General features: G+C 52.3%; 1 protein-coding gene across 11 annotated transcripts in view; it reads left to right on the plus strand.

Moving 5' to 3' along the window:
* The window catches only part of SEC16A (SEC16 homolog A, endoplasmic reticulum export factor), a 43,679-nt gene that overhangs the window by 14,877 nt on the left and 2,596 nt on the right, over positions 1-26,206 (plus strand). For 6 of the 11 annotated variants that reach the window (XM_033238528.1, XM_033238529.1, XM_033238526.1 and 3 more), the window contains 27 exons: positions 1,375-1,472; positions 3,108-3,234; positions 3,728-3,926; positions 4,054-4,228; positions 5,934-6,076; positions 6,749-6,810; positions 6,888-7,026; positions 7,331-7,576; positions 9,188-9,285; positions 10,701-10,782; positions 10,959-11,076; positions 11,274-11,385; positions 11,590-11,695; positions 13,097-13,237; positions 14,831-14,944; positions 15,202-15,394; positions 16,684-16,929; positions 17,535-17,617; positions 19,600-19,752; positions 21,649-21,726; positions 21,902-21,958; positions 22,130-22,232; positions 22,666-22,803; positions 23,065-23,159; positions 24,284-24,358; positions 24,885-24,944; positions 26,085-26,162. In XM_033238528.1, the coding sequence (XP_033094419.1) occupies positions 1,375-1,472; positions 3,108-3,234; positions 3,728-3,926; positions 4,054-4,228; positions 5,934-6,076; positions 6,749-6,810; positions 6,888-7,026; positions 7,331-7,576; positions 9,188-9,285; positions 10,701-10,782; positions 10,959-11,076; positions 11,274-11,385; positions 11,590-11,695; positions 13,097-13,237; positions 14,831-14,944; positions 15,202-15,394; positions 16,684-16,929; positions 17,535-17,617; positions 19,600-19,752; positions 21,649-21,726; positions 21,902-21,958; positions 22,130-22,232; positions 22,666-22,803; positions 23,065-23,159; positions 24,284-24,358; positions 24,885-24,944; positions 26,085-26,162 (3,319 nt within the window). Of the gene's footprint in view, positions 1-1,374; positions 1,473-3,107; positions 3,235-3,727; positions 3,927-4,053; positions 4,229-5,933; positions 6,077-6,748; positions 6,811-6,887; positions 7,027-7,330; positions 7,577-9,187; positions 9,286-10,700; positions 10,783-10,958; positions 11,077-11,273; positions 11,386-11,589; positions 11,696-13,096; positions 13,238-14,830; positions 14,945-15,201; positions 15,405-16,683; positions 16,930-17,534; positions 17,618-19,599; positions 19,753-21,648; positions 21,727-21,901; positions 21,959-22,129; positions 22,233-22,665; positions 22,804-23,064; positions 23,160-24,283; positions 24,359-24,884; positions 24,945-26,084; positions 26,163-26,206 lie in introns of those variants that run through there. The other 5 variants (XM_033238533.1, XM_033238530.1, XM_033238536.1 and 2 more) reach the window with 4 other exon arrangements.

Below are 26,206 nucleotides of genomic sequence, written 5' to 3' on the forward strand. Positions count from 1 at the left end.
TGCAGCCTGGAAACCTGCTGGGCTCAAGCCATCCTCCTGCCTCAGCCTCCTGAGTAGCTGGGACTGCAGGTGTGTGCCACCATGCCCGGCTGATTTTTTTATTGTTTTATGGAGACGGGGTCTCACTGTGTTTACCAGGCTGGCCTTTCAAGAATCTTGACAGTACCAGAAGGTCTGATACTTGATCATTGTACTAACTTGTGCTTTTCCTGTAGTGAGAGTCAGGATCGTGGCTTGGTCTACAAAACCAGCCTTTCTGGGGCACGGGTAGGATTCTGACACCACGTCAGCTCCAGGAGACCTGAGGGGGAGGTGGGGCCCTTAGAGTCCCGCTCCAGGAGCGTGCATGCAGGGAGCACCAACAGCCAGCGGTCTGCGGTCGAGGCTGTGAAACTGGCATTTTAGGTTGGTTTGAATGGCTCAGTGAGACCAGGCACTGTGGGTCACTCCTGCAATCCCAGCACTTTAGGAGGCTGAGGTGGGCGGATCGCTCGACTCCAGGTATTCGAGAGCAGCCTGGGCAACCTGGTGAAGCCCCATCTCTATGAAAAACTTAAAAAACTAGCCGGGTGTGGTGCCGCACGCCTGTAGTCCTAGCTACTCAGAAGCTGAGCTGGGAGGATCGCTTGAGCCTGGGAGTGGAGGTTGCGTTGAGCTGAGATCGTGTTGCTGCACTCCAGCCTATGCGACAGAGTGAGACCTGTCTCAGGAAAAAAAAAAAAGAAGCTCAGTCCATTTTGTCCTCTGCTGAGCATACCATCAAAAATTCGAGGACTGGGCCGGGCGCGGTGGCTCACGCCTGTCATCCCAGCACTTTGGGAGGCCGAGACGGGCGGATCACGAGGTCAGGAGATCGAGACCATCCTGGCTAACACGGTGAAACCCCGTCTCTACTAAAAATACAAAAAGTAGCCGGGCGAGGTGGCGGCGCCTGTAGTCCCAGCTACTCGGGAGGCTGAGGCAGGAGAATGGCGTAAACCCGGGAGGCGGAGCTTGCAGTGAGCTGAGATCCGGCCACTGCACTCCAGCCTGGGCGACAGAGCGAGACTCCGTCTCAAAAAAAAAAAAAAAAAAATTTCTAGGACCTATTTTAGCATTGACTTTTATAGGCTACAGCAGTGAGAACACAAAAAGGGTCAGTTCTTTTTAGCCGACGGCTCTGAGTTATTTTGCCAAGACGAATTTGAATTAGCCGCGTGGTGGGAAATTCCACAATCTCATCCTTGCCACTGTTTTGAATCTTCTAACTGGAATTTTTGTACAAGCAAAGTGCTTTGATGAATGCCTGTTGCTTTGGGAATTATTTGTATTGGCTGATATCACACTTTAAGAAATAGGTAATTTGCTTTTTAACAGCACTGTGTGTTTTTTCAGGCAAGGGTATCCTGAAGGATACTATAGTTCCAAAAGTGGATGGAGCAGTCAGAGCGATTACTATGCAAGTTATTACTCCAGCCAGTACGATTATGGAGGTATGTCGAGGAGCTCCAAGCAGCTGGCCTTAGCAGGTGCCTGGTGCAAAAGACATTGATGACATGCAGCCCTGGCCATCCAGCACCTGCTGGTGACTTCCAGGAAATGTCCCCTTTTATTAGTCTCTTTATGTTTTTGCCCAAGAGCCAAAATAGTTGAAAATATTTTGTATTTGGAAATAATTATATTGATATTTTTCATTACAGAATTTCATCTTAATCTTAGCATGAATGCATCTTTGTCATATTGGCAGATTTCTCTGATTTTCTAGCAGAGCATAACCAGCAGTTCGAGAGCTGCTGTGTCCACATGTGCCTTCGTAAACATAAACGGATGAAAAGGAAGTGAAGTGAAAAACCATCTCCTCAGTTCCACCAGCCATGTTCCCCGCACTCCTGACCGCAGGAGGCTGGCAGCTGCTGCCTGGGGCAGTGTGGACATGGGCCACGCCCACCGGGCTGTGACCTGGGTACTCCCTGGCGGCGTCTAGCTGCAGCCCTCCATGAAGTGTGTGCGGCACAGTGGCCATGTCCCGGGAAGAGCCTCCTCTGGTCACTCCTGACCTGGCTGTGACCTCTCGTGCTCTGGGCCCTGAATCCCCTTGACAAATAACAAGTATCCTCTTTGATATTTGCACCTGTTTGAAATATAAACTTGAAAAAGAAAAGTCATCTTTAGAAAAGATGATAAAAGACCTTTTAAGAACTTTTTCTTAATACTTGCTAAAAAACACGTGCTGAAAATGGTATATCCATTTTGTTTACAGCCCTTTTAAAGTAACCTTTTAATATTGAGATTATTTTTGAAAACCTTATGAGTCACATTAAGGTGAAGAAATAGTAGTAAAATTTACAGTTAGGGGATTAACTAGTAAAAAGCAGCAACCATGAAAGTGAACTAGCTGGGCGCAGTGGCTCACACCTGTGATCCCAGCGCTGAGGGAGGCCAAGGTGTGGGAGAAGCACTTGAGCCCAGGAATTCAAGAACAGCCTACGAAACATAGTAAGACCCCCATCTCTGTTTAAAAAAAAAAAAAGAAGAAGAAAAAGTACTTAATAAAGAAATCTTGGCCGAGCGTGGTGGCTCACGCCTGTAATCCCAGCACTTTGGGAGGCCGAGGTGGGCGGATCACGAGGTCAGGAGATCGAGACCATCCTGGCTAACACAGTGAAGCCCCGTCTCTACTAAAAATACAAAAAAATTAGTCCTGCATGGTGGCGGGCGCCTGTAGTCCCAGCTACTCGGGAGGCTGAGGCGGGAGAATGGCGTGAACCCGGGAGGCGGAGCTTGCAGTGAGCTGAGATCATGCCAGCATACTCCTCCCTGGGCGACAGAGCAAGACTCTGTCTCAAAAAAAAAAAAAAAATCTTTTAGCACCTTTTCTAAAAATATTTTTTCCTTTTGATCTAAAACACTTAAGTATTGAGAGAAAAGTCAGCCAGTTGCCTTTAGGTAGCTCAGGCCCTCCAGATCTCATGGCTTCCTGGTGTCGTGCTGGTTTCCAGGAGATAAGCTAGGTTTCTCGAGGAGTTCTTGGAGCATGAAGTCCTGGGGTGGTGTCACTTCTTCAGTGATATCTGAGGCATTTCTTCTTTTGAATGTTACTGTATTAATCATTAGTTCCTTGCTCACAGATCCAGGTCACTGGGATCGTTACCACTACAGTGCCAGAGTCAGGGACCCCCGCACCTACGACCGGAGGTATTGGTGTGACGCAGAGTACGACGTGTACAGGAGAGAGCACTCTGCCTATGGGGACAGGTTGGTGGAGCACCCCTGGGGGGAAGAGGCTGGGGGCAGCCAGGGTGCACTAGTGCTTCTCTGCCCTCATGTCTGGGTTTTAACAAAGAGCTTTGGTAGTTTGGGTGAGCGTCTGCCTGATGTTTTGGTCCCTGTCTGAAAGGAAGGAGGGAGCAGACCCTTCCAGGGTTCCCAGCTTGGACTGTTAGAGGAGACCTGGCCTCAGCAAGAGGACTGTCCAGCACCCCTGGGAGCACCTGGGAGACTGGGCTCACTCTTTCTCATCGTCCCCTCTTAGCGGTCACGCCCTGCAGCCCAGAGAAGTGACCACACTGGAGACGCATTCGCAGTACTTCTCTAAAGTTGCGCGTCAGAGGGCCCTGAGGGTCGGGTGTGGTGTGTTGTGGCTCGGCCCCAGGGGTCTCATTCTTGGCTCCTGGGCAGCCGCGTGGTACGTGGGGACGGGGCCTCCCGCACTCCCATTCCTCTGCCTCTGTCCCCCGGCTTCCTCTAGGCCCGAGAAACGTGACAACAACTGGAGGTACGACCCTCGCTTCACGGGGAGTTTTGACGACGACCCCGATCCCCACAGAGACCCTTACGGGGAAGAGGTGGACAGGCGCAGCGTCCACAGTGAGCACTCGGCACGGAGCCTGCACAGTGCACACAGCCTGGCCAGCCGCCGTAGCAGCCTCAGTTCCCACTCACACCAGGTGCGCGGCGGCACCTCACAGATACGCGGACGGTTGTGTTTAGAACCACCATCCTGTTTGCAGTGTACCTAAACTTTTACCACTGTGCCTGGGGAACTGATTTTTCCTATTTGCTTTGTTTTCTAAGAGTCAGATTTACAGAAGCCACAATGTGGCTGCCAGTTCCTACGAGGCCCCACTTCCTCCAGGCTCCTTTCATGGTGATTTCGCCTACGGCACCTACCGCAACAATTTCAGCAGTGGTCCCAGCTTCCCAGAGTATGGCTACCCTGCAGACACCGTCTGGCCTGCCATGGAGCAAGGTGGGTGCTCAGGAGGACAGAGGGACACTGGCTCACCCCACTGGGGCAGCCACCCAGTTGGGGATCCGAACACGGGAGTCAGGGCTGGGGTTGGAATGGTGATGTCCCGGCCTGGCTCTGACCCAATCCATCCTTCCAAGTGGCAGAGCGTGTCAGGACGGGCTGATGCTGTCTCTTCGATTGCAGTTTGGCTTAAGTCCTGAGAGCTGCCCTGGCTGCCCCGACATGGGTTTTAAAATGTGACTCTGAGGACAGCTCATATCCAGGCTCTGGGCGGCCCCTGGTCACATCCCCATCGCAGACCTCGTGGCTCAGCAGGCTTGCAGAAGGGAGCTGCTCCTTCCCCCTGGAGACTCCGCTCCTGCAGGTGTCCCGTGTGTCACAGTTCCCTTCCAGGATGCTCAAATGCTTTTTCTTGGCAAATTGCAGAAATATATGTAAAGATATAAAGTTACAGAATGTAACAGTAGACTGACTGAGTTTCCTTTTTTTTTTTTTTTTTTGAGATGGAGTCTTACCCTGTCTCCCAGGCTGGAGTGCAGTGATGTGATCTCGGCTCACTGCAACTACTGGATCTCGGGTTCAAACGATTCTCCTGCCTCAGCCTCCCGAGTAGCTGGGATTACAGGTGTTTGCCGCCATGCATGGCTAATTTTTGTATTTTTAGTCGAGACGAGGTTTTGCCATGTTGGCCAGGCTGGTCTCAGACTCCTGACCTCAAGTGATCCGTCCTCCTCCGTCTCCCAAATGCTCAGATTACAGGTGTGAGTCACTGTGCCCGGCCTTACTTTCTTAAAGTATTGTTTCAGTTAACAACATTTTTTCATTTATTTATTTATTTATTTATTTGAGATTGAGTCTCGCTCTGTCGCCCAGGCCGGAGTACAGTGGCCGGATCTCAGCTCACTGCAAGCTCCGCCTCCCGAGTTTACGCCATTCTCCTGCCTCAGCCTCCCGAGTAGCTGGGACTACAGGCGCCCGCCACCTCGCCTGGCTAGTTTTTTAATATTTTTTAGTAAAGACGGGGTTTCACCGTGTTAGCCAGGATGGTCTCGATCTCCTGACCTCGTGATCCACCCGTCTCGGCCTCCCAAAGTGCTGGGATTACAAGCTTGAGCCACCGCGCCTGGCCCGTTTATTTATTTTTTTTAAGAGACAGTCTCGCTCTGTCACCCAGGCTGGAGTACGGTGGCGCGGTCATGGTTGCTATCTCCTGGGGTCAGGTGGCCCTCCTGCCTTGGATCCTTTCAAAGTGCTGGGATTACAGGCATGCACAACTATGCCTGGCTCCTTATTTTCTTTTTTGCTTGAGGTGTTTTGCTGTCCTTTTTGTTGGGTGCTGTGTGGTCATCACAGTCTGCATCTGATTTTGTGAAAGGGAAAGAGCTCAGGCGCGGCCAGGCCCGGGAGGAGCCCGCGCTGCCGAAGGAGCCTCAGGATGGCTCACGAGGGTGGCGCAGGAGCTTTCTCAGTGTGCAAGGGAATAGCTCTCATATTTAGTGATTCCAACATTTTTCTTTTCCTGACGTACACTTAAGTTCCACTTTTAAGTATGATGTTAAACAATTACCGACTTTGAGTTGGAAGTTTGTCATGATAAATCTCACCGGTGATTTCAGCTGTGTGGGCACGTTGAAAATCTAGGCTCAGGAGCAGCAAACAGTGACAAGCTGATGGTTTCTTTTTCCATTTATCTTAAATGCAGTTTCATCAAGACCAACTTCTCCTGAAAAATTTTCAGTGCCTCATGTCTGTGCCAGGTTTGGCCCTGGCGGTCAGCTTATCAAAGTAATTCCCAATCTGCCTTCAGAAGGACAGCCGGCCTTGGTGGAGGTCCACAGCATGGAGGTAATGGCACACAGTGTCACTACCCTGCCGCCCCGGGGAACTCTGTGCTTTGCAGTTTGTCGTCTTCAATTGCCAGACCTCATCTCTGGACATACGCCCTTGGAAAAATGTTTATTCCTATGAATTTTCAATGTGTAGGGTTTTTCTTCTGTTTGGTCTTATCTTTGTCCTCCTAAAAGTCAGTATTGTAAGCGTCTGCCTTGGTGTTAGACGTGGTTTGATCGTATATGCATTTCCTCTCCTCGTTTTGGGGATGTTTGCTTTATTGCTGCTTTTCAATGATAGATGCAGCGGCTGGGCCCAGTGCTGCCCAGGTGAGGGGGGCGGGTGGCAGATGGGCCCAGCGCTGCCGAGGTGAGTGGGGCTGGCATGCGCCTCTTCCTGCAGCTTCTACAGGCTTCTGTAACATGTATTGGGGTTCTGCCTCAGGATTTGGGGAGAAAAAATGGATTTCACTGCTTAAAATAAAGTTTGAAATCGTGGCTGTGGTCCACACAGGCCATGTTCCATGTAATAGCCTTGACAGAGCCTTCACCCACTGTGGGGCGGGGCGGGGCGGGTGGGCCAGGCTACCCTCTCCTCTCTCGTGCGGCATCTGTGCCTGGGTTGGCCGGCCTGCCAGCAGGGTGGCTGCGCACTGGCTGCTGCTGACCCACAGCCCTCTCCTCGTAGGCCTTGCTGCAGCACACGTCTGAGCAGGAGGAGATGCGGGCATTCCCGGGACCCCTGGCCAAGTATGTTCCTTGTTGAGGCTTTTCTTTGTGAGCCCGGCCTTGGAGACATCGCTGCTCACTATGTGTTCTTTCTACAGAGACGACACCCATAAAGTGGATGTCATTAATTTTGCACAGAACAAAGCTATAAAATGTTTGCAGAATGAAAACTTAATTGACAAAGAGTCTGCAAGTCTTCTTTGGAATTTTATTGTTCTCCTATGCAGACAGAATGGGGTAAGTGTCTTTTTACTTCTGGAGTGTTTCTTCCTGCTGGTCTTCATTTAGTCTTGGGAATGCTCAGCCTCCTGACGAAGCAGGGCGAGATCCGCGTGCCCAGCTGTGTGAGCCTCGAGGACTGGGTGGGGAGGGAGAGGGAACGTGCGGTTGGGATGAGATGAGGTTTCAGTCCAGCCTTGCCAGCCTTTCGGGTAGTTGTGGGTCTGGCTGTGTCCAGGGTGGGGCTTTGTGCCTGTGGTGGTCTAATGCGTCCTTATCTGAGAGCCATTGTTCTCCTTCCTGTTCCCGTTGACCCGAACAGACCGTGGTAGGGACCGACATTGCGGAGCTTCTGTTACGAGACCACAGAACAGTGTGGCTTCCTGGAAAGTCACCCAATGAAGCAAACCTGATTGATTTCACGAACGAGGCGGTGGAGCAGGTGGAAGAGGAGGAGTCTGGCGAGGCCCAGCTCTCTTTCCTCACTGGTGGTCCGACGGCTGCTGCCAGCTCTCTTGAGAGAGAGACCGAGCGGTTCAGGGAGCTGTTGTTGTATGGCCGTAAGAAGGTGCGCCTCCCCATCGTGGCACCTGGCGCCTGCAGGTGTCCACTGGGTTGGGCCTGGTGCGGGCAATGCAGCCGTCGGGGAGGGACACGGCCCCCTCTCGGGAGCATCCGCGCTGTGGTGTGGGGCTTCGGGTCTTGCTGTTTCCTGAACAATGCCTGACTCTTTTATGCCATCCTTCTGGAGGTGTTAATGTTGGTTTCCTTCTAACTATTTCCAGTGTGGGAGACCTGCAGATTGAATTTTCAGTTATTCAATAAATGCACGTGTTGAGCACGGGCCGTGTCCCTGCTGTGTGTGCCAAGTCTCAGATGAAACATGCATGACACGAGTTTTGGCATTCTCACAAATTCAGGCTGGAGCCCACAGCCCAGAAGTCGCTGGGAGTTGGGAGGGCGCACTGAGCCTGTCAGAGGCACAGTGCATGGAAAGGCCACGGGCAGGAGAGCGGCCAGTGCGTATAGCGTCCAGTGACTGGGGCCACACAGCAACATGGGGACCAGGGCAGGCGGGGGACCTGAGACAGTAGCCTGCTCTGGGACAGTGGGGTTGGGGGGTCCATAGTGACTGCAGCAGGGACAGTGTGTTCACAGGAGGGCCTGTCTAGGGTGCATGATGTCCGCTTTGGATGTGCTAAGCAGGAGAGAGGCCAGTCTCACGGGCATGTGTGGCCCTGAACAGCAGAGACATTGGATAGGCCCAGAGCTCTCCGTCCTTTTATATCATGATAAACTCAGGGCATATTTGACCAGTACCTTTATTTTTTTATTTTTATTTTTTGAGACAAGGTCTCACTCTTGCCCAGGCTGGAGTGCAGTGGCGTGATCACCGCTTAATGCGGCCTCGACCTCCTGGGTTCAAGTAATCCTCCCATCTCAGCCTCCTGAGTAGCTGGGACTACAGCTGCACGCCACCACGCCTGGCTAACTTTTCTTTTTTTTTCGTAGAGACGGGGTTTCACCATGTTGCCAGGCTGGTCTCGAACTCCTGGGCTCAAGCAATCCACCCGCCTTGGTCTCCCAAAGTGCTGGGATTACAGGCATGAGCCACCGCGCCCGGCCTGATCAGTATGAGTCTATTATGGATGTTTTATAACTGATTGAAGTCATGTAACCTGTTAGCTTCTATTAACATCTTCCTCTACTGTAGCATTTTTGCCTCCTAGCCAGAAGTCCTAAATTATACCCTAGATGATTTTGGCGAAAGGGGAGGCTGCCTTACTGGAGCCACTGTCTGTGCTGACGGGATATTCGCAGAGGCCTCCTGTTAGAACCGGGGAATTGACCCGCACGTGCTTCCCAGTGGACGGGGCGGTGTGGTGGGCAGCGCGGCGTGGTTAGCCCTATTTGTGATTAGCGTGCTTATGTTTTATGCTGAAAATGGATAAAAGCAGCAAATATCTACAAATACCCACTACTACAGGGACTTTGAAACTCAGGAAAATAGTGAAATGCTGACGTGTCTTAATCTCCAAATGGTGAATAAGTTTTTGAGGCCTTTGGGTTGTTTGTGTATCTGCTGCTGGGTGAGGACACATGGCCTGTCGCCTGTCTTGACTCATGTCACGTGAGCACCGCTGATAACTCACCAAGGCCCCTGAAATGCCTTTTGCAGGATGCTTTGGAGTCTGCAATGAAGAACGGCCTGTGGGGTCACGCTCTGCTACTTGCAAGTAAGATGGACAGCCGGACACACGCCCGAGTCATGACCAGGTACAGTCCCACGGTGGCCTGGTCCAGTGGCGATCCCTGCTGGCTCCCTGCAACACGCGGCGTCCACACCCTGGTGGCAGGCGACAGGGCTGGCTCCCTGCAGCATGCGGTGTCCACACTGGTGGCAGGTGGCAGGTGGCAGGCAGATCTCACTTGACTGTGCTGTGCTCCCACACAAACTCGGGCTTCCTTGGCTTCGAGGCTTGCTTGGATCGTGCTGTGGAGAGCTTAAAAAGTTTTTTTATTAACTGCATGGTTTTTAATACTTCACATAAAAGCTCAGTGAATTCCTTCGTCTTCATCTTTTTTTTTTTTTTTTGAGACAAAGTCTTGCTCTGTCGCCCAGGCTGGAGTGCGGTGGCGTGATCTCGGCTCACTGTAAGCTCTGCCTCCCGGGTTCATGCTATTCTCCTGCCTCAGCCTCTCGAGTAGCTGGGACTACAGGTGCCCACCACCACGCCCAGCTAAGGTTTTTTGTATTTTTAGTAGAGACGGGGTTTCACCATGTTAGCCAGGATGGTCTTGATCTCCTGACCTCGTGATCCGCCTGCCTTGGCCTCCCAAAGTGCTGGGATTACAGGCGTGACCCATCGCACCCGGCCTAGTCTCCATCTTTTATAGCTTTTTTTTTAAATTTTGAGTTTTGCTCTGTTGCCCAGGCTGGAGTGCAGTGGCGCAGTCTCAGCTCACCGCAACCCCTGCCTCCCAGGTTCAAGTGATCCTCACGCCTTGGCCTCCCAAGTAGTTGGGACCACAGGCATCCACCACCACACCCAGCTAATGTTTTGTATTTTTAGTAGAGATGGGGTTTTTGCCATGTTGACCAGGCTGGTCTTAAACTGCTGGCCTCAAGGGATCTGCCCACCTTGACCTTCTGAAAGTGCTGGGATTACAGGCGTGAGCCACCACACCTGGCCTTATCTTTTACAGCTTTTTTCTTTTTTTTAATATTGAGATAGGAAAGAAAAATAAAATATTGAGATACATGTACTTTATCTAAGTGAAATATAAGTCTAATCATTACATGAGAGGGCTGAGGTCTGGTTTTTTAAAAAGTTTATTACTATTTTATTTATTTATTTTTTTGAGATGGAGTCTCGCTCTGTTGCCCAGGCTAGAGTGCAGTGGTGCGATCCCAGCTCACTGCAACCTCTGCCTCTTGGGTTCAAGCGATTCTCCTGCCTCAGCCTCCTGAGTGGCTGGGAATACAGGTGCGCGCCAGCACACCCAGCTGATTTTTGTATTTTTAGTAGAGATGCATTTCTCCATGTTAGTCTTTAACTTCTGACCTCAGGTGATCCGCCCGCTTCGGCCTCCCAAAGTGCTGGGATCACAGGCATGAGCCATTGTGCCCGGCCGGATTTTTTCTTCTAGCTGAGCCAGCATGGGGTCTTTCTGTGTTCATGTCTGCCTAGGTTTGCCAACAGCCTCCCAATCAACGACCCTCTGCAGACAGTCTACCAGCTCATGTCCGGGCGGATGCCCGCCGCGTCCACGGTGAGTGGCACTGCCTGGTGGCTCGCACAGGCTCCACTGCCTGTGTGGAGTTTGCTCATGGGTGACGCTGTCACAGGCCGTGAGCTGCCTCCTCGTGCTGGTGAGCCCAGCTGTGTGGAATTGAAATGGTGCTGGCTTCCAGGGATGAGGCTTCATTTTGTTTTTCCTCATGTTAGTGCTGTGGAGACGAGAAATGGGGAGACTGGAGGCCGCACCTTGCCATGGTCTTGTCCAACTTGAACAACAATATGGACGTCGAGTCCAGGACAATGGCTACCATGGGCGACACTCTGGGTAGGTCAGGGGTGGAGAGGGGCATCGGGCGTCATGGATGGAGCACCGAAGGCCCGGTTGTCTGTGGCATTGGCAGAAATCACAAGAACCCGGCCTTCTTCATCCAGCTCACGTCTCTAGTGCCTTCTGTGCACATGCTTGACTTCTGCGGGCATCCCCAGTCACTGAGACTCCGCCTGGTTTTCGTGTCTCTCCAGCTTCGAAGGGCCTCTTAGATGCGGCCCACTTTTGCTACCTTATGGCCCAGGTTGGATTTGGTGTTTATACGAAGAAAACTACAAAGCTTGTCTTAATTGGATCAAATCACAGGTAAAGAAGCAAGTTAGTATAGTCCTGTAAGTTTTCCTTTAAAAGTAAAATGAAATCCTTCTCCTTTAGTTAATTCAGAAATGGCCAGCATCATGTCTTGATTTGTCACGTGGTGGGACACACTTCTGGATGACCTGCTCTGAGGTTGACTGTGCTAATAATTGGCCATGTTTTTCAAATCAAAGTAATTCGCTTCCTCTACAGTTTGCCATTCTTAAAGTTCGCAACCAATGAAGCAATCCAGAGGACGGAAGCCTATGAGTACGCCCAGTCCCTGGGTGCCCAGACCTGCCCTCTGCCTAGTTTCCAGGTAAGCAGGTGCTGCCAGCCTGCAGCTGTCATGGGTGAGCAGGCGTTCAGTGCTAACAAGCTTTTGGCTACTTAGATTTTTTGAATTCTTGTGGAAAAAAATGATGTGAGTTTTTTGGGGGAGGATCCTGAGAAGACATTTGATCTAAAATGCTAAAAAAACTAGATCACATTGAATTGAGGCTTTCCGTGTGCATTTGATTTCAATTATTTTCATGAGCTTTTTTTTTTTTTTAAAGGAAACAGGGTCTCACTCGTTGCCCAGGCTGGAGTGCACTGCTTTGATCACTCCCAGGCTTCAGCGATTCCCCTCGGCCTCCAGGGTAGCTGGGACTACAGGCAGCACTACCATGCCGTGCTAATTTTTTGTATTTTTGATAGAGACAGGGTTTCACCGTGTTAGCCAGGATGGTCTCAATCTCCTGACCTCGTGATCCGCCCGCCTCGGCCTCCCAAAGTGCTGGGATTACAGGTGTGAGCTGCCACGCCCGGCCATATGAGCTGTCTTTAATATTTGAGGGAGGTATTCTCTGATGCAGTATGGGGGGTGGTGTGTATAAAACCTATATAGAGAGAGGCTGGGCATGGTGGCTCATGCCTGTAATTCCAGTACTTTGGGAGGCCAAGGTGGGTAGATTACCTGAGCTTAGCAATTAGAGACCAGCCTGGGCAACATAATGACACCCTGTCTCTACCAAAAAAAAATACAAAAATTAGCCAGGCCTGGCAGCATGCGCCTGTGTTTCCAGCTACTCAGAGGCTGAGGTGGGAGGATTGCTTGAGCCCAGGAGATTGAGGCTGCAGTGAGCTGGGATTGTGCCACTGCACTCTGGGTGACAAAGTGAGACCCTGTCAAAAAAAAAAAAAAAATGAAGTATCTAGAGAATGGCTGTGGGCAGCTGGAGCTGCACGAAAGGCAGTGGTCTCAGTGCCGCGCTCTCGGGGTGTTGTGGCTGTGAGAGCTGAGTGGCGCCATGAAAGGGGTTGGGGGGGGAAAGCAGAGTGGGTTTCTTCCCAGCTTAGTCATTTCCTTTGCTCTTGAAATCCTTCAGGAACAGGGACTAGGACTGTGGTCGGCGGGCGTGGTGGGTGGGAGACGATGATGAGTGAAGCGTCCAGAAGAGTCCACAACTTCCAGGGTGAAGCTCGGACGCAGGGGAGGCGCGTGGCAGCGCGAGGCTTTGTCCATCCGCGATGCTCGGACGCAGGGGAGCCCCCGGGCAGAGCAAGGCTTTGTCCATCCGCGATGCTCGGACTCAGGGTAGCCGCGTGGCAGCGCGAGGGGCTTTGTCCATCCGCGATGCTTGGACTCAGGGTAGCCGCGTGGCAGCGTGAGGCTTTGTCCATCCGCGATGCTCGGAAGCGGGGGAGCCGCGGGGCAGCAAGGTTTCTGTCGTTTCAGGTGTTTAAGTTCATCTACTCCTGCCGCCTGGCGGAAATGGGGCTGGCCACGCAAGCCTTCCACTACTGTGAGGCCATCGCGAAGAGCATCCTGACGCAGCCGCACCTGTACTCCCCAGTGCTGATCAGCCAGCTTGTGCAGGTGCTGCCCCCGGCGCCGGTCCTTAGGATGCTGTGCTGACTGCAGGGAAGGAGGGCTTGCCAGAGCCCCCAGGCGTAGGGGTGGCGATGGTTCAGATGCGCGTTGTGGTAGGCTCTCAGAACCTGCCTCTTGGGCAGATGAAGATCTCTGAATAGCTTCGTGTTTTGCGTCTTAGCCTGGGGACTCTCAGGCACCATGTGCCAGCACAGAACCTTGGCAGCGAGTTTCATAATCAGAAGGAACTGTCTGTAGGATACTGTTTTTGTTTTTTGTCTTTGAGACGGAGTCTCGCTCTGTAGCCCGGGCTGGAGTGCAGTGGCGCAATCTCGGCTCACTGCAAGCTCCGCCTCCCGAGTTCATGCCATTCCCCTGCCTCAGCCTCCTGAGTAGCTGGGACTATAGGCGTCCACCACCGTGCCCCGCTAAGTTTTTGTATTTTTAGTAGAGAGGGGGTTTCACTGTGGTCTCGATCTCCTGACCTCGTGATCCACCCGCCTCGGCCTCCCAAAGTGCTGGGATTACAGGCGTGAGCCACGGCGCCCAGCCCAGGATATTCTTTTTTTATTGAAACAGAGTCTCACTCTCACCCAGGCTGGAGTGCAGTTTGGTGCGATCTCAGCTCACTGCAGCCTCTGCCTCCCAGATTCAAGTGATGCTCCTGCCTCAGCCTCCCAAGTAGCTGGGATTACAGGCACCCACCACCATGCTTGACTAATTTTTTGTATTTTTAGTAGAGATGGGGTTTCACCATGTTGGCCAGGCTGGTCTCGAACTTGTGACCTCAAGTGATGCGTGCATCTGCCTTGGCCTCCCAAAGTGCTGGGATTACAGGTGTCAGCCACCGTGCCCAGTCAGGATGTTCTTATTTTGAGGAAATTTAGTCTGGTGGTTGATAGCTTAAGTGTCCAGAGTCCAGCAGCCTTTTTTTGAGTCCTGGCTGCACTGTTGCAAGCCTCAGTTTCTTCCCCTGTAAAACGGAGGTGGTGTGACTGGCAGAGAGTATGAGAGGCGCACGGGACAGGTGTAGGCGGCGCCCGTGTTGCCCCAGGATCTTCACCTCTCGTCAGTAGTTCCATTTGTGAGAACGTGCTCACGGGATACCCAAAAAATGTATTAGGGACATTTTTAGACCCATTTCAAAGTTCCGAGAGTCACTGATGAATCCTTAGGTGCTCATCCCCCGCCTCAGTGGTTATGAACACAGGGCCAAACTTGTGTTCTGCCCCCTTCTGCCTCGCTTTGCGTCCCCCACATTCCCGATGAAAGCTTGCAGACATTACCGGGGAGTCCAGCTCTTACTGAGTCAAGTCCACATGGTCAGGTGGTAGTCTCGGGCCAGGCGTGTTCCAGGGGGTGCCCAGTGCTGCCAACCCGGTGCCCGTGGGCCAAGAGGTCGTCTACAGCAACTTCCCACAGTCGCCCAGCATCCCGTGTGCTAGGTATGTCACCTAAGCACATACTAGAAACATGTATGCAGCTAATTAGACTTTATCCCCAGTGAACACTGAAGCTGCATTGCCCGGGCATTTTGAAGACAGCTCATTTGCCATCACCTGGTGGTGACAGGGGCCTCTGATTTTTGCCCGTGTCTAGATGGCTTCCCAGTTACGACTCTTCGATCCCCAGCTGAAAGAGAAGCCGGAAGAGGAGTCCTTGGCCGCACCCACGTGGCTGGCTCACCTGCAGCAGGTGGAGCGGCAGATCAAGGTACAGCCTTGGCTTGGGGTGGCCCAGAGGCATCTGGTAAGGTGGCTTCTGTCCCTGTTATGTCCACACTGAAAGTATGTATCTAAAGACAGTAGAACTGCAGATGTGTGTCTATGAGAATTCCCCAATTCCCCAGAAAGGGCATGGAGTGCCTCCTGTCCTGAAGTAGGGATACAGCAAGCATGGTGGTGGCGGGCGGGTGGCGCTGCCGTGCGGCCACAGGTGGCTTCCACAGGGCAGGCCTTGTTCTCCCTCAGGAGGGGGCTGGAATATGGCATCAGGATGGAGCCTTCCCGCAACAGTGTCCTGGCACGCCGAGCTCCGAGGTGGAGCCGTTGGACGGGGCAGGACTCAGTCAGCCAGCAGCCCTGGGGATCGCCAACCCACTGCTGGCAGTGCCTGCACCGAGCCCTGAGCACTCGAGCCCCAGCGTGCGGCTGCTGCCCTCAGGTGAGCCCAGGTGCGCGGCTGCTGCCCTTGGACAAGCCCCAGCTTCCTGCTGGCTGAGCTGTGGTCTGCGCCCTGGCCTCCTGGAGAACTGTTTTCAGATGCGGACTGTTTGAGGCAGCATCTCGCACCACCACGGTGGTTGTGGGTCTCCTCGGTCTCCTCCCTTCTTCCCTTCATGCTTCCTGCCCTGCTGAGAAGGAGGCTCATGTCTTTACATGTCCATAAATACCCATGTGCTGGCAACACTGCCCTGAGTGCCTGCTGCCTGCTCAGCCTCCCTGCTTGCTTCTTCGGGAGCCTCAGCCACACCGTGTCTGGGCAGCACCCTCGGCTGTGCTCCTCTGCAGCCTGCTTCTCCCAGTCGGCCCCATCGGAGGAAGGGCCAGCCCAGAGCTGCAGGGAGTCAAGTCCAGATGCCCTCCTCTCACATGCTCCTTGGCTTCCTTCGTCAGTGAACCTCACCAGCACAGCCTGCACGCAGGGCCGCATGCCTGGATTAGCATGGCTCCTTACTGCTTGCCTCCTGCTTCTTCCCCAGACCTTCCGGGGTCTCCATTTCACCTGAGGACAAGCCAGGGTCTTCACAGTGGCCACAGGCCCTCTGGGGTCAGCCCTAAGCCCTCCTGCCCTGGTGCTGTGTCTACTCCCATGCTATGGACCAGCCACACTCCTGATTTGGGCCCACTGCCTCGCTGCCCACCCTCCCTGCCTGACGTCCACTCTGCTTCGTCCTCAGACACCGTTACCACTTCCTGGTTGATTGCTCTCCTTAGTGCTTGCTCTTCTTACTCAGTTCATCTGTCCTGACCCCCGTGAGGACCCAGCATTTCTTTTGTTCTTGAAGCATCCAGGGCCCAGCATGGTGCTGGCAGGCAGCAGCCCTGCCAGGTTTTATGTCGAGTCGGAAGAATGAATGAATGAATGAGTGGCCTGTTTGACCACTGACCATGGAGGAGGGGACTCGAGTCTAGCAGAACTCTGTGCCAGACGGTCGCTGTGGGCTTGCGTTTGGGCTGCGCCATGCCCAGGAGCCCACGTGGTGCTCTGACTGCACAAGTGTTCCTCCTGCCCCCACCCCTAGGAAAGGAAGTGAATATTCTGCTTTTCTCTAAACCACTGATGGTTTGGTGCGGTGGTGATTTCAGGGCTCTTTGCTCTGTTGAGCCTCCCTTGTAACAGAAACGGCGCTGTACAAAATCACTTGTCATAAACATGTTGAGTATCAGCTCCTTCCAGTGACCCAAGCTACCCTCAGTAACCCCAGCCTCTTCTCCACTGTTCCCATGCAGCTCCGCAGGCGCTCCCTGACGGCCCGTTGGCCAGTCCTGCCAGGGTGCCAATGTTCCCAGTGCCCCTGCCCCCGGGGCCCCTGGAGCCAGGTCCTGGCTGTGTGACCCCAGGATCTGCACTTGGCTTCCCGGAGCCCTCCAGGCCTGATCCTGCAACTCTGTGCCCGGGGCCTGGCCTCCCGCCTGGTGTGCCACCTCTGCAGGAAAGGAGACACTTGCTCCAGGAAGCCAGGAGCCCAGACCCAGGTGGGGCTGCAGAGATGCTGTCTTGAGATTAGAAGCAGCATTGGGTGTGATGTTTGTGGGGGTTGGTGGAAGAGATTGAAGTTATTTGAGCTTGAAACAACTTACGTTACTTGTCTTAACGTAGACCAAACATTCTGGAAGTTCCAGACTGGATGGGTTCAGAGTCTCACTACGATACTAGTGTTAATGCCAGTTTCTTTTGTAACTTGGCTTTTTGTTATGATATGAAGCTTAAATGGCCATTCGGGGCAGGGCACGGTGGCCATGGGTCTCCTGGGATCTGTCTTCAGACGGCCCTCCTGACCGCCTGGTGAGACATACAGGGGCAGGTCATGAACTTCCGTCTGGAAGTTGATTTGGTGGATCTTGTCCCTGGTCTGTGCCTATGTCTATATGTGTATATGTGGACAAAGCAAAACACAGGCCTAGCTTTAAAAATAAAAGAGTGTGCACACGTGTGGGACGCTGTTCAGTCTTGGTTTCTGCAAATCATGCTGGTGTGGCGGTAGCTGGGTGGGACGGCGGTGTGCCTGTTGATCAGGTGCCACACACACGTCCCGCCTCCTCGTGACCGAGATCATAGTTGCTCTCTTTCCCATTGGCAGGGGTAGTGCCGCAGGACACGCCTGTTGGAAACTCACTTTCCGAGCAAAGCGAAGAACATTTTGGTGGAAAATTTGCTACTCTGGTACTTTGTCACATTTTCTTAAACTATTTGTTTTCCATAAAGTTCATCGAGTGGGCACCCAGACTCTTTGTTGAGTTGTAAGTAGGATGATGGTAGTGAGGATTATGAAATTGTTTCTAAAATTGTTTCTTAAAGCGAAAGTGCTTCTAAATAGCTTTCATCCTTAAAATATGAAGAGTTGGTGAAAACGCTGGTAGGGAAAGATGGGAAAGAGAGAATTCAGTAGTGTAAAAACAGTTACTTTAAGTAGAAGAAATACACAAATATCGTGAAGTCCCCTTATTATTTTTAACTCTTCCAAAATGGGCACCTTCTCTGAATTCTACATCTCTTTTTCTTTTTGTATTTTTGAGATGGCATCCCGCTGTGTTGTCCAGGCTGGAGTGCAGTGGCGTGATCTTGGCTCACCGCAACCTCCACCTCCCAGGTTCAAGCAGTTCTCTGCCTCAGCCTCCCAAGTAGCTGGGATTATAGGCATGCGCCACCACGCCCAGCTAATTTTTGTATTTTTAGTAGAGATGGGGTTTCATCATGTTGGCCAGGCTGGTCTTAAATTCCTGACGTCATGATCCAGCCGCCTCGGCCTCCCAAAGTGCTGGGATTACGGGTGTGAGCCACCAAGCCTGACTTTTTTTTTTTTTTTTCCTCTAAGACATAGTCTCATTCTGTCACCCAGGCTGAAGTACAGTGGTGCCATCTTGTCCACTGCAACCTCCGCCTCCCAGGTTCAAGCGATTCTCCTGCCTCAGCCTCCCAGGTAGCTGGGACTACAGGCATGTGCCACCATGCCTGGCTAAATTTTTGTATTTTTTGGTAGAGACGGGGTTTTGCCATGTTAGCCAGGCTAGTCTCAAACTCCTGACTTCAAGTGATCTGCCCGCCTCAGCCTCCCAAAGTTGCTGGGATTATAGGTATGAGCCACTGCACCTGGACATCTCTTTTTCTTCTTCTTCTTTTTTTTTTTTTTTTTCTTGAGATGGAGTTTCACTCTGTTGCCTGGGCTGGAGTACAGTAGTGCGATCTTGGCTCACTGCATCCTCCACCTCCCAAGTTTAAGCAGTTCTCTGCCTCAGCCTCCCGAGTAGCTGGGATTGCAGGCGCCCACCACCACACCCAGCTCATTTTTTTTTTTTTTTGTATTTTTGGTAGAGATGGGGTTTCACCATCTTGGCCAGGCTGATCTTGAACTCCTGACCTCGTGATCCACCCACCTCAGCCTCCCAAAGTGTTTGGATTACAGATGTGAGCCACCGCGCCTGGCCGGGCCATCTCTTTTTCTACAGTGGAATTTCTTTTCTAATTTTTTAATCTCCCAAGATATCCTGGAATACAATAGAATTTCTAACATTTTCACTGGTTTTCCTGAAAGTGAGATTTATCTGATTAGACATATGTGGTATAAGATAGTTGCTTTTATACAGACCGCATTCTGGAACCTTCTTTACTTATACCCAGCCCTTCCCAGGCATCCCATCAGTAGACGATTGCTGTAGTTTGAACTTGCATTTGGTGTTTTACCCTTTATAATACTGTGTCCCTGGAAAAGTAAAAGTGAGGGTTGAGCTATTAAAAACTGGGACTTGACCCAGGAATAAATATTTTAAAAAATCATTGTATCTTTGCGAATGCTCATCGCCCCACTCTGGCCAGTCTTCCCTCGGTGCGTGCTCACGCTCCATTTCTTCCAGCCCGGAATCTCCATCAAGTGTCCGCATTTGCATTCTGAGTGCTGAGTGCTCCCAGACGGAGCTGCTTATTAGGTGCGGCTGGCTTTTCTCTAGTCAGGCCAGGCAGAGGCTCCGGGAGGCCCAGTCAGGGGGCTGCTCTCCCCAGCCCCCTCCCTGACTCCCTCTGGTCACCAGAGTCATGTGGCCTCTCAGTGACATATTTAGGGAACACGCCTGGGGAAGCGCGTCCCCGCTGGCTTTCGGGTCCCGTGTGAGGTGCCCCAGGATAGCCTGTTCTGCGTTGCCTTGCGACAGGCCCCCTCGAGGACGGCACCAGACTCAGAGGCACCCCCAGGGTGGGATCGTGCCGACTCGGGTCCCACGCAGCCACCTCTGTCTCTCCCACTCGCTCCCGAAACGAAGAGACCCGGACAAGCAGCCAAGAAAGAGACGAAGGAACCTAAGAAGGTAGTACAGCCTGCCCCCAGTGCGCCCGGTGGCCGGCAGGGTCTGGGCAGGAGGCACGCTTCCCAGAGCGCCGTCCTCAATTCACCACACATGCAAACAGCCTCCTGATACAAACAGCCGAGTGTCTGCAGTGCACATGGCATGATGAGTGTCTGTGTATTTGTGCCTTCGGATAATAGGATAATAGCCCACCCACGTCAGCATGGGGACACAGTCCGGCCCCCAGAGGTCCCCTCTGGCCATTACCTGTCAGACCCACCCGCAAGGGACCAGACGGCAGCCGCTCCTTTGTCGCTGTGGTGTGTGCCTGCTGCCGGCTCATGGATTCTCCCAGTCGTGGACTTTGGGACTGCCTTCAGTGTGGGGCTGGGATCATTCAGGCCCCGGGAGCCTCCTTGCCAGTCTCTTGGTGAACGTGCTTGTTTTTCTTAGGTGCGCGCCGAGGAGCAGAGGGTTTAGGTCGCAGGACGAGCGTGTGTTCAGCTTTAGGAGACACTGCTGAGCAGTTGTCCTAAATGGTTGGTTGGACCAAGTCACACGTCCTGCAGCAGAGAACAAGGGCCTCAGATATCCCTCGTCTTCACCAATACTGGGCAGTGCCAGTTCTTTAACTTAGCCGTTGTGCTGGGGCTGATGACATCTCATTGTGTCTTACTCTGCATCTCCCCAGTGAGGTGTCATACTGGGCACCTTCTCGTGTCCCTGTTACCATCTCACTGCCCTTTTGGGGCAGTGCTTGTTCAAGTCTCTATCCGTTTGTTTGTTGTTGTTTTTTTTCCATAACGATGGGGTCTCACTATGTTGCCCAGGCTGGTTCCAAGCTTCTGGGCCCAAGTGATCCTCCTTCCTTATAGCTGGGACTGCAGTTGCAGCCACCGCACCTGACTTTCCTCTCCATTTTTAATGGTGATCTCTTAATGACTCGCAGGAGTCCTTTCTGTATTGTGGATATAAGTCCTCTTTTAGGTGTATTGATTGTGATATCGTCTCCCAATCTGTAGATTGTCTTTTTACTTGTGATGGTATCTTTTACCCCAGTACTCTGGGAGGCTGGGCGCGGCAGCTCACGCCTGTCACACCAGCGCTCTCGGAGGCCGAGGCAAGCAGATCATGAGGTCAGGAGTTCAAGATCATCCTGGCCAAGATGGTGAAACCCAATCTCTACTAAAAATACAAAAATTAGCTGTGCATAGTGGTGGGCGCCTGTAATCCCAGCTACTCGGGAGACTGAGGCGTAGAACTGCTTGAACCCAGGAGGCAGAGGTTGCAGTGCGCCAAGATCGCGCCATTGCACTCCAGCCTGGGCAACAGAGCAAGACTCTGTCTCAAAAAAACAAACAAAAATGAAGTGCATCATGTGAAGAATAAAATAAATTTTCCTAATAACCAAATTCTCCATGCATGGGAAACACAGAGGGGCTGTGTCTGCCTCTGACACACACTGACTTGGACAGCCTGCCTTCCACTTCTCAAAGGGGAGGATGTCGGAAGCTTTGTCAGTGTTTAGACGTAAAAAGCTCATGAAGGCACGTTACTGTTCTGACCTATTTAAATTTACAGTAAAATACACATAACAAAATGCACCATTTTAACCATTTTCTGAGTGCACAGTTCTGTGGCACTGAGTACATCCACACTGTTGTGTTACCATCACCACCATCCATCTCCAGAACTTTCTCACCTTCCCATTCTCACCTTCCCAAACAGAAACTCTGTCGCCTTGAAACGAAACAGCAACTCCCGGTTCCCTCCCACCTCCATTCTCCTGGTGTCTCTGTGGATCTGGCAACTCTGGGGCCTCACAGAAGTGGGTCCCGTAGAATTTGTCTTTTTGCATCTGGCTGATTTCATGGAACATAGTGTTTTCAAAGTTTTTCTTGTGGTTTTTATATTTAGGGTGAATCCTGGTTCTCTCGTTGGCTACCTGGGAAGAAAAGGACAGAAGCTTATTTGCCAGATGACAAGAACAAATCGGTGAGTGCTGTCGAATACGGCACGGGACGTCCGAGGAACTGTAATGATTTTTCTGTCACTTTCAGAGCAGAGCTGAGTAGGTGCTTCCTGAAGTTTTGAAGTGTCATCATTGATCAGATTCTAATTCTGTTTAGCTTCAGTCTGCTGACCTTTTTTCTTTCTAAAATCTTGGCAGATTGTTTGGGATGAAAAGAAAAACCAGTGGGTGAATTTAAATGAGCCAGAAGAGGAGGTAAGTTGTCATTTTAGTTCCTGTGGGGTGTGAGGTGTGAGTGGAGGGAACAGCTTCGTGTGGCCCTGTGCTATCTGGGCGGCTGCTGCTCCTGTTGGAGCGTCCTGACTGCCGTCCCAGTGGGTTTCTGGTGCACACAGTGCCTGTCTCAAGCTGTGTTTCCCTCTGCAGAAGAAAGCCCCGCCCCCACCTCCAACCTCGTTGCCCAAGGCTGCGCCGGCTGGTCTCACGGGGCCTCCTGGAGCTCCGGTGAACGTGTTCTCTAGAAGAGCAGGTAAGGGTGTCCTTGGAGTGGGAGCTTGCTTGAACGACTAACTCTCTGAGAGAGGCAACGTGTCGCTGTTGTGCGTGGGGAGGAGGTGATGGGTGTCGCACCGTGTAAGGTAATGCTGGTGTCACGAGGAGGAAGCCTTGGGGACGAGCGCAGCTCTCCAGAGCGTTATGTGGCTCCACAGCCGTCTGCGTTGACAAGCTGTGGGCACAGCCATGTCCGTGCAGAAGCAGAGGGCGTGTGCCACAGTGGGGTGAGATAGGGAACCACCCCAAGGCCAAAAGCCAAAACACATCTGCTGTGTAGAAAGGTGTCCTTGTCAGGGTTGGGCCACGACATGGCTTCCAGCGCGTCCCTGCGTGCTTTTGCTCTGACACGGTGAGCACTGGAGGCCGCCTGGCGCATTCGCCTCAATTTGCTCCTCCCCCCTTTGCAGCCGGAACCAGAGCTCGCTATGTGGACGTCCTGAACCCAAGCGGGACCCAGCGGAGCGAGCCGGCTTTTGCTCCTGCGGACTTTGTCGCTCCACTCGCGCCACTCCCGATTCCTTCCAACTTGTTTGTGCCGAGCCCAGGTAGGCAGCACGAGCATCAGCCCCAGTCTCCTGATCTTTGACCCTCTTTCTGTGAGTTTCTCCTAAATGTCCTGTTAAAAGAATGACCTGGCCAGCACGCAGAGAGCCTGGGGTTGGTTTGTGTTTTTTTTATGATTTGCCCGTTTCTGCGTGAGTGTGCCGTGTGTGTAGCACGAAACTCGCTTCCTCTCCGGGTGTCTTCAGTGAGACCCCAGGGATGTTCTGGACGGAATCATGGCCTCCTCACTCTCTCATCCCCAGATGCAGAAGAACCACAGCCTCCAGACGGGACTGGCAGGGAAGGGCCTGCACCAGCTAGGGGCCTGGCCAATCTAGAGCCTGCCCTAGAGCCCAAGGTGAGTGGGTCCGGTGGGAAAGAGGGGAAGGGTACCCAGTGAGGAGTCACCTCCCCATCCTGCCAGATAGGGCCTTGCCTTCTGCAAGTCAGTAAGTACCCAGTGTGCACGCAGAGCGTGTTCCGTCTTAAATGCCTCACACTTGTGTATGATAGAGACGGAAGGTAGAATGCATGGTGCCAGGCGGGACAGAGCTGTTTGGGAAGACGGAGATCTGGGGATGGTGACGGTGATGATTGCTCAGCACGGCAAATGTGCTTAAAACTTAAAAATGATTAAAGTGGCAAATTTTATGGTATGTGTATTTTACAATTTTTAAAATTGGAAAAAATAAAATTAAGTTAAAGAGCAATTATCTACCAATAATAAAAATTAAGTATATCTTCATCCAAAAAAAAAAAACAAATGACTCCCATGTGAAGTGCAACAGCTCTGACCAGCTGGGAGCGGTGGCTCACGCCTGTAATCCCAGCTTTTTGGGAGGCCAAAGTGGGCGGGTCAGTTGAGGTCAGGAATTCGAGACCAGCCTGGCCATCATGGTGAAACCCCGTCTCTACTAAAAACAAAATTTAGCTGGGTGTGGTGGCAGGTGCCTGTAATCCCAGCTACTCAGGAGGCTGAGGCAGAAGAATCGCTTGGACCCAGGAGGTGGAGCTTGCAGTGAGCTGAGATTGCACCACACTGCACTCCAGCCTGGGCGACAGAGCGAGACTCCATCTCAAAAAAAAAGAACAGGTCAGACTGCACTCTCTACAGGGGGAGTCGGACAGGCCTGGGCCTAATCCTGTTCTCCATTCATCAGCTGTGTAAAGCATGGGACAGTCACTCACCTCTCTAAGCCTCAGTTTTCTCCTCTGTAAAATGGGAATAACAGTAGCCCCAGATTGCAAGCCTGTTATAGGCAACAGGCAACTGGGAGAGAGCTGCGGAGGTCTAGAGCCAGCAGGGTTGTGTGGCTGGAGCCACGTGTGAGGCACCTTTCTTTTCACTTCTCTCTGAGGAGCACTTTACACGGAAGAGGGCGTTTGCAACCCAGACCAGAACAGTTTCCTATTTTTCGGCCTGGGGTGAGAAGCTTAAATTCCCTGGGATTTGGTTGCTGCAATTCTTCTTTTCCTTGGCAGGTTTTAAGCTCTGCAGCGTCACTCCCTGGCTCTGAACTCCCCTCCTCTAAGCCTGAGGGTTCCCAGGGAGGAGAGGTAAGCAGTGCCGACGCCAGGGCCTCCCACAGCCCAGGCCTCCCCAGCAGCTCACTGTCCAGGTGCCTCTTCCTTTATGGAGGGTGGTACTGGGTAGGAAGAGGCAGTTTAGAAACAAGAGCACCTCAAAGGTGGCGTTCCTGGGGGAAAAAAATTGCACTTGTTTTAACAAAACCATTTAGGAGCTTCAGGAGGGGTGAAGGGGTTTGAGTTGTCACCTCAGTCCCGGTCTCCTCCCCTCAACAGCATGGAATCGTCTTGAATTGTGAGGTGTCAGGAGGTGAAGCTGGCTTAGGCCAAGGCTGGATTTTCCTCCCAGCCCTCCCCTGAGATAATGGTTGTTTTGGGATAACAGCTTTACGTTAAGACAGGAATCTTAAGCTAACACTGGCTTTTTTTCCTTTTGAGTTATATTGATTCTAATGGCATCACAAAGCTTTTGAAATGGAACTGACGGCTTGGATTGGACAGTGACGCGCATGTTGACTTTTGTCTGTGTTTTATGTGTGTTCTTGCTGTTTTGTAGCTTTCGCGCTGTAGTTCAATGAGTTCATTATCACGTGAAGTGAGCCAGCATTTTAATCAGGTACCTGCGGCTGGTGGTCCTCACTAACATGAGAGCTGGCCTGTGTCCCTGAGCACGCGGTGCCGGTTCGCCGCGTGCGCTTTGCCACTAACCTCGCCCGTTGGCTCCCTCAGCGTCACGTGACCAAGGGTACAGGGTTCCTTTCTTTCTTTTTTTTTTTTGAGACAGAGTTTCAGTCTTGTTGCCCAGGCTACAATGCAATGGTGTGATCTCAGCTCACCACAACCTCCATCCACCTCCTGGGTTCAAGCGATTCTCCTGTCTTGGCCTTCCTGAGTAGCTGGGATGACAGGCATGCGCCACCACGCCCAGCTAATTTTGTATTTTTAGTAGAGACGGGGTTTCTCCATGTTGGTCAGGCTGGTCTCGATCTCCTGACCTCAGGTGATCCGCCCACCTCAGACTCCCAAAATGCTGGGATTACAGCAGTGTTCCTTTAAGGGGTTTGCTGTGCAGTATCCACATACACCGGGCGACTGGACCAACCCCGAGGTGTCCTAACGATTGAGTGGGTTCTGTCATTTTGCTCGAATTGGTTTTTCCAATGACGGGCCTGGGGCGTGGCCTCGCCGTGTGAGTGTTTCCCGGGTCAGGATGCTCTCCTTTGGAAGGAAGATTTCTCCTTTCTGATCAAGCATGAGAACATTGGTTTGAGGCCGGGGCGAGTGCAGCAGTGGCGGTGTCCTGCAGCCAGTGTGGGAGGGAGGTGAACGAACCCTTCATCTTCTTCCTGTCACAGCACCAGCTGCAACTGTGGCTCAGCAGAAAGGCTTGCTGCGACCCTTCTGCCTGCAAATGAGAGCTCTGGGCCTCGTGTCGTGGCTGGAGCCTTAGGTCTGCAGCCGTGGGCACCTCCTAACTGCCTCGCACGCTCAGCGCCACCTCAGTGCCGTGCGCACCTTCCTGTTGCATGTTCCAGTGCTTAAAACATTGGCTCTGCATGTTGCTTTGATATTCACCATTTTTCTATGAACCATAAAATAACTAAATCCGGTGTTGCAAGAAGTGCCTTCAGTCTGCTTCTGTAGCTTATTTACAAGTACCGTAAATCCCACGTAGAAGCGGTGTCTGTATCTGCAGTTGAAATGCCAGCTGCTATGCAGCAGAGCCCTGCTGAGGTGACTTCTCTGTGCTTCTCAGGCTCCTGGCGACCTCCCCGCTGCAGGCGGCCCTCCCAGCGGGGCCGTGCCCTTCTACAACCCTGCTCAGCTGGCACAGGTGAGTGACCCTTGCCTTTCTCCATGAGACCCTGACACGTCCAC

This window comes from Trachypithecus francoisi, unplaced genomic scaffold (assembly GCF_009764315.1).
Source record: "Trachypithecus francoisi isolate TF-2019V2 unplaced genomic scaffold, Tfra_2.0 Lachesis_group16, whole genome shotgun sequence".
Classification (NCBI taxonomy): Eukaryota; Metazoa; Chordata; class Mammalia; order Primates; family Cercopithecidae; genus Trachypithecus; species Trachypithecus francoisi.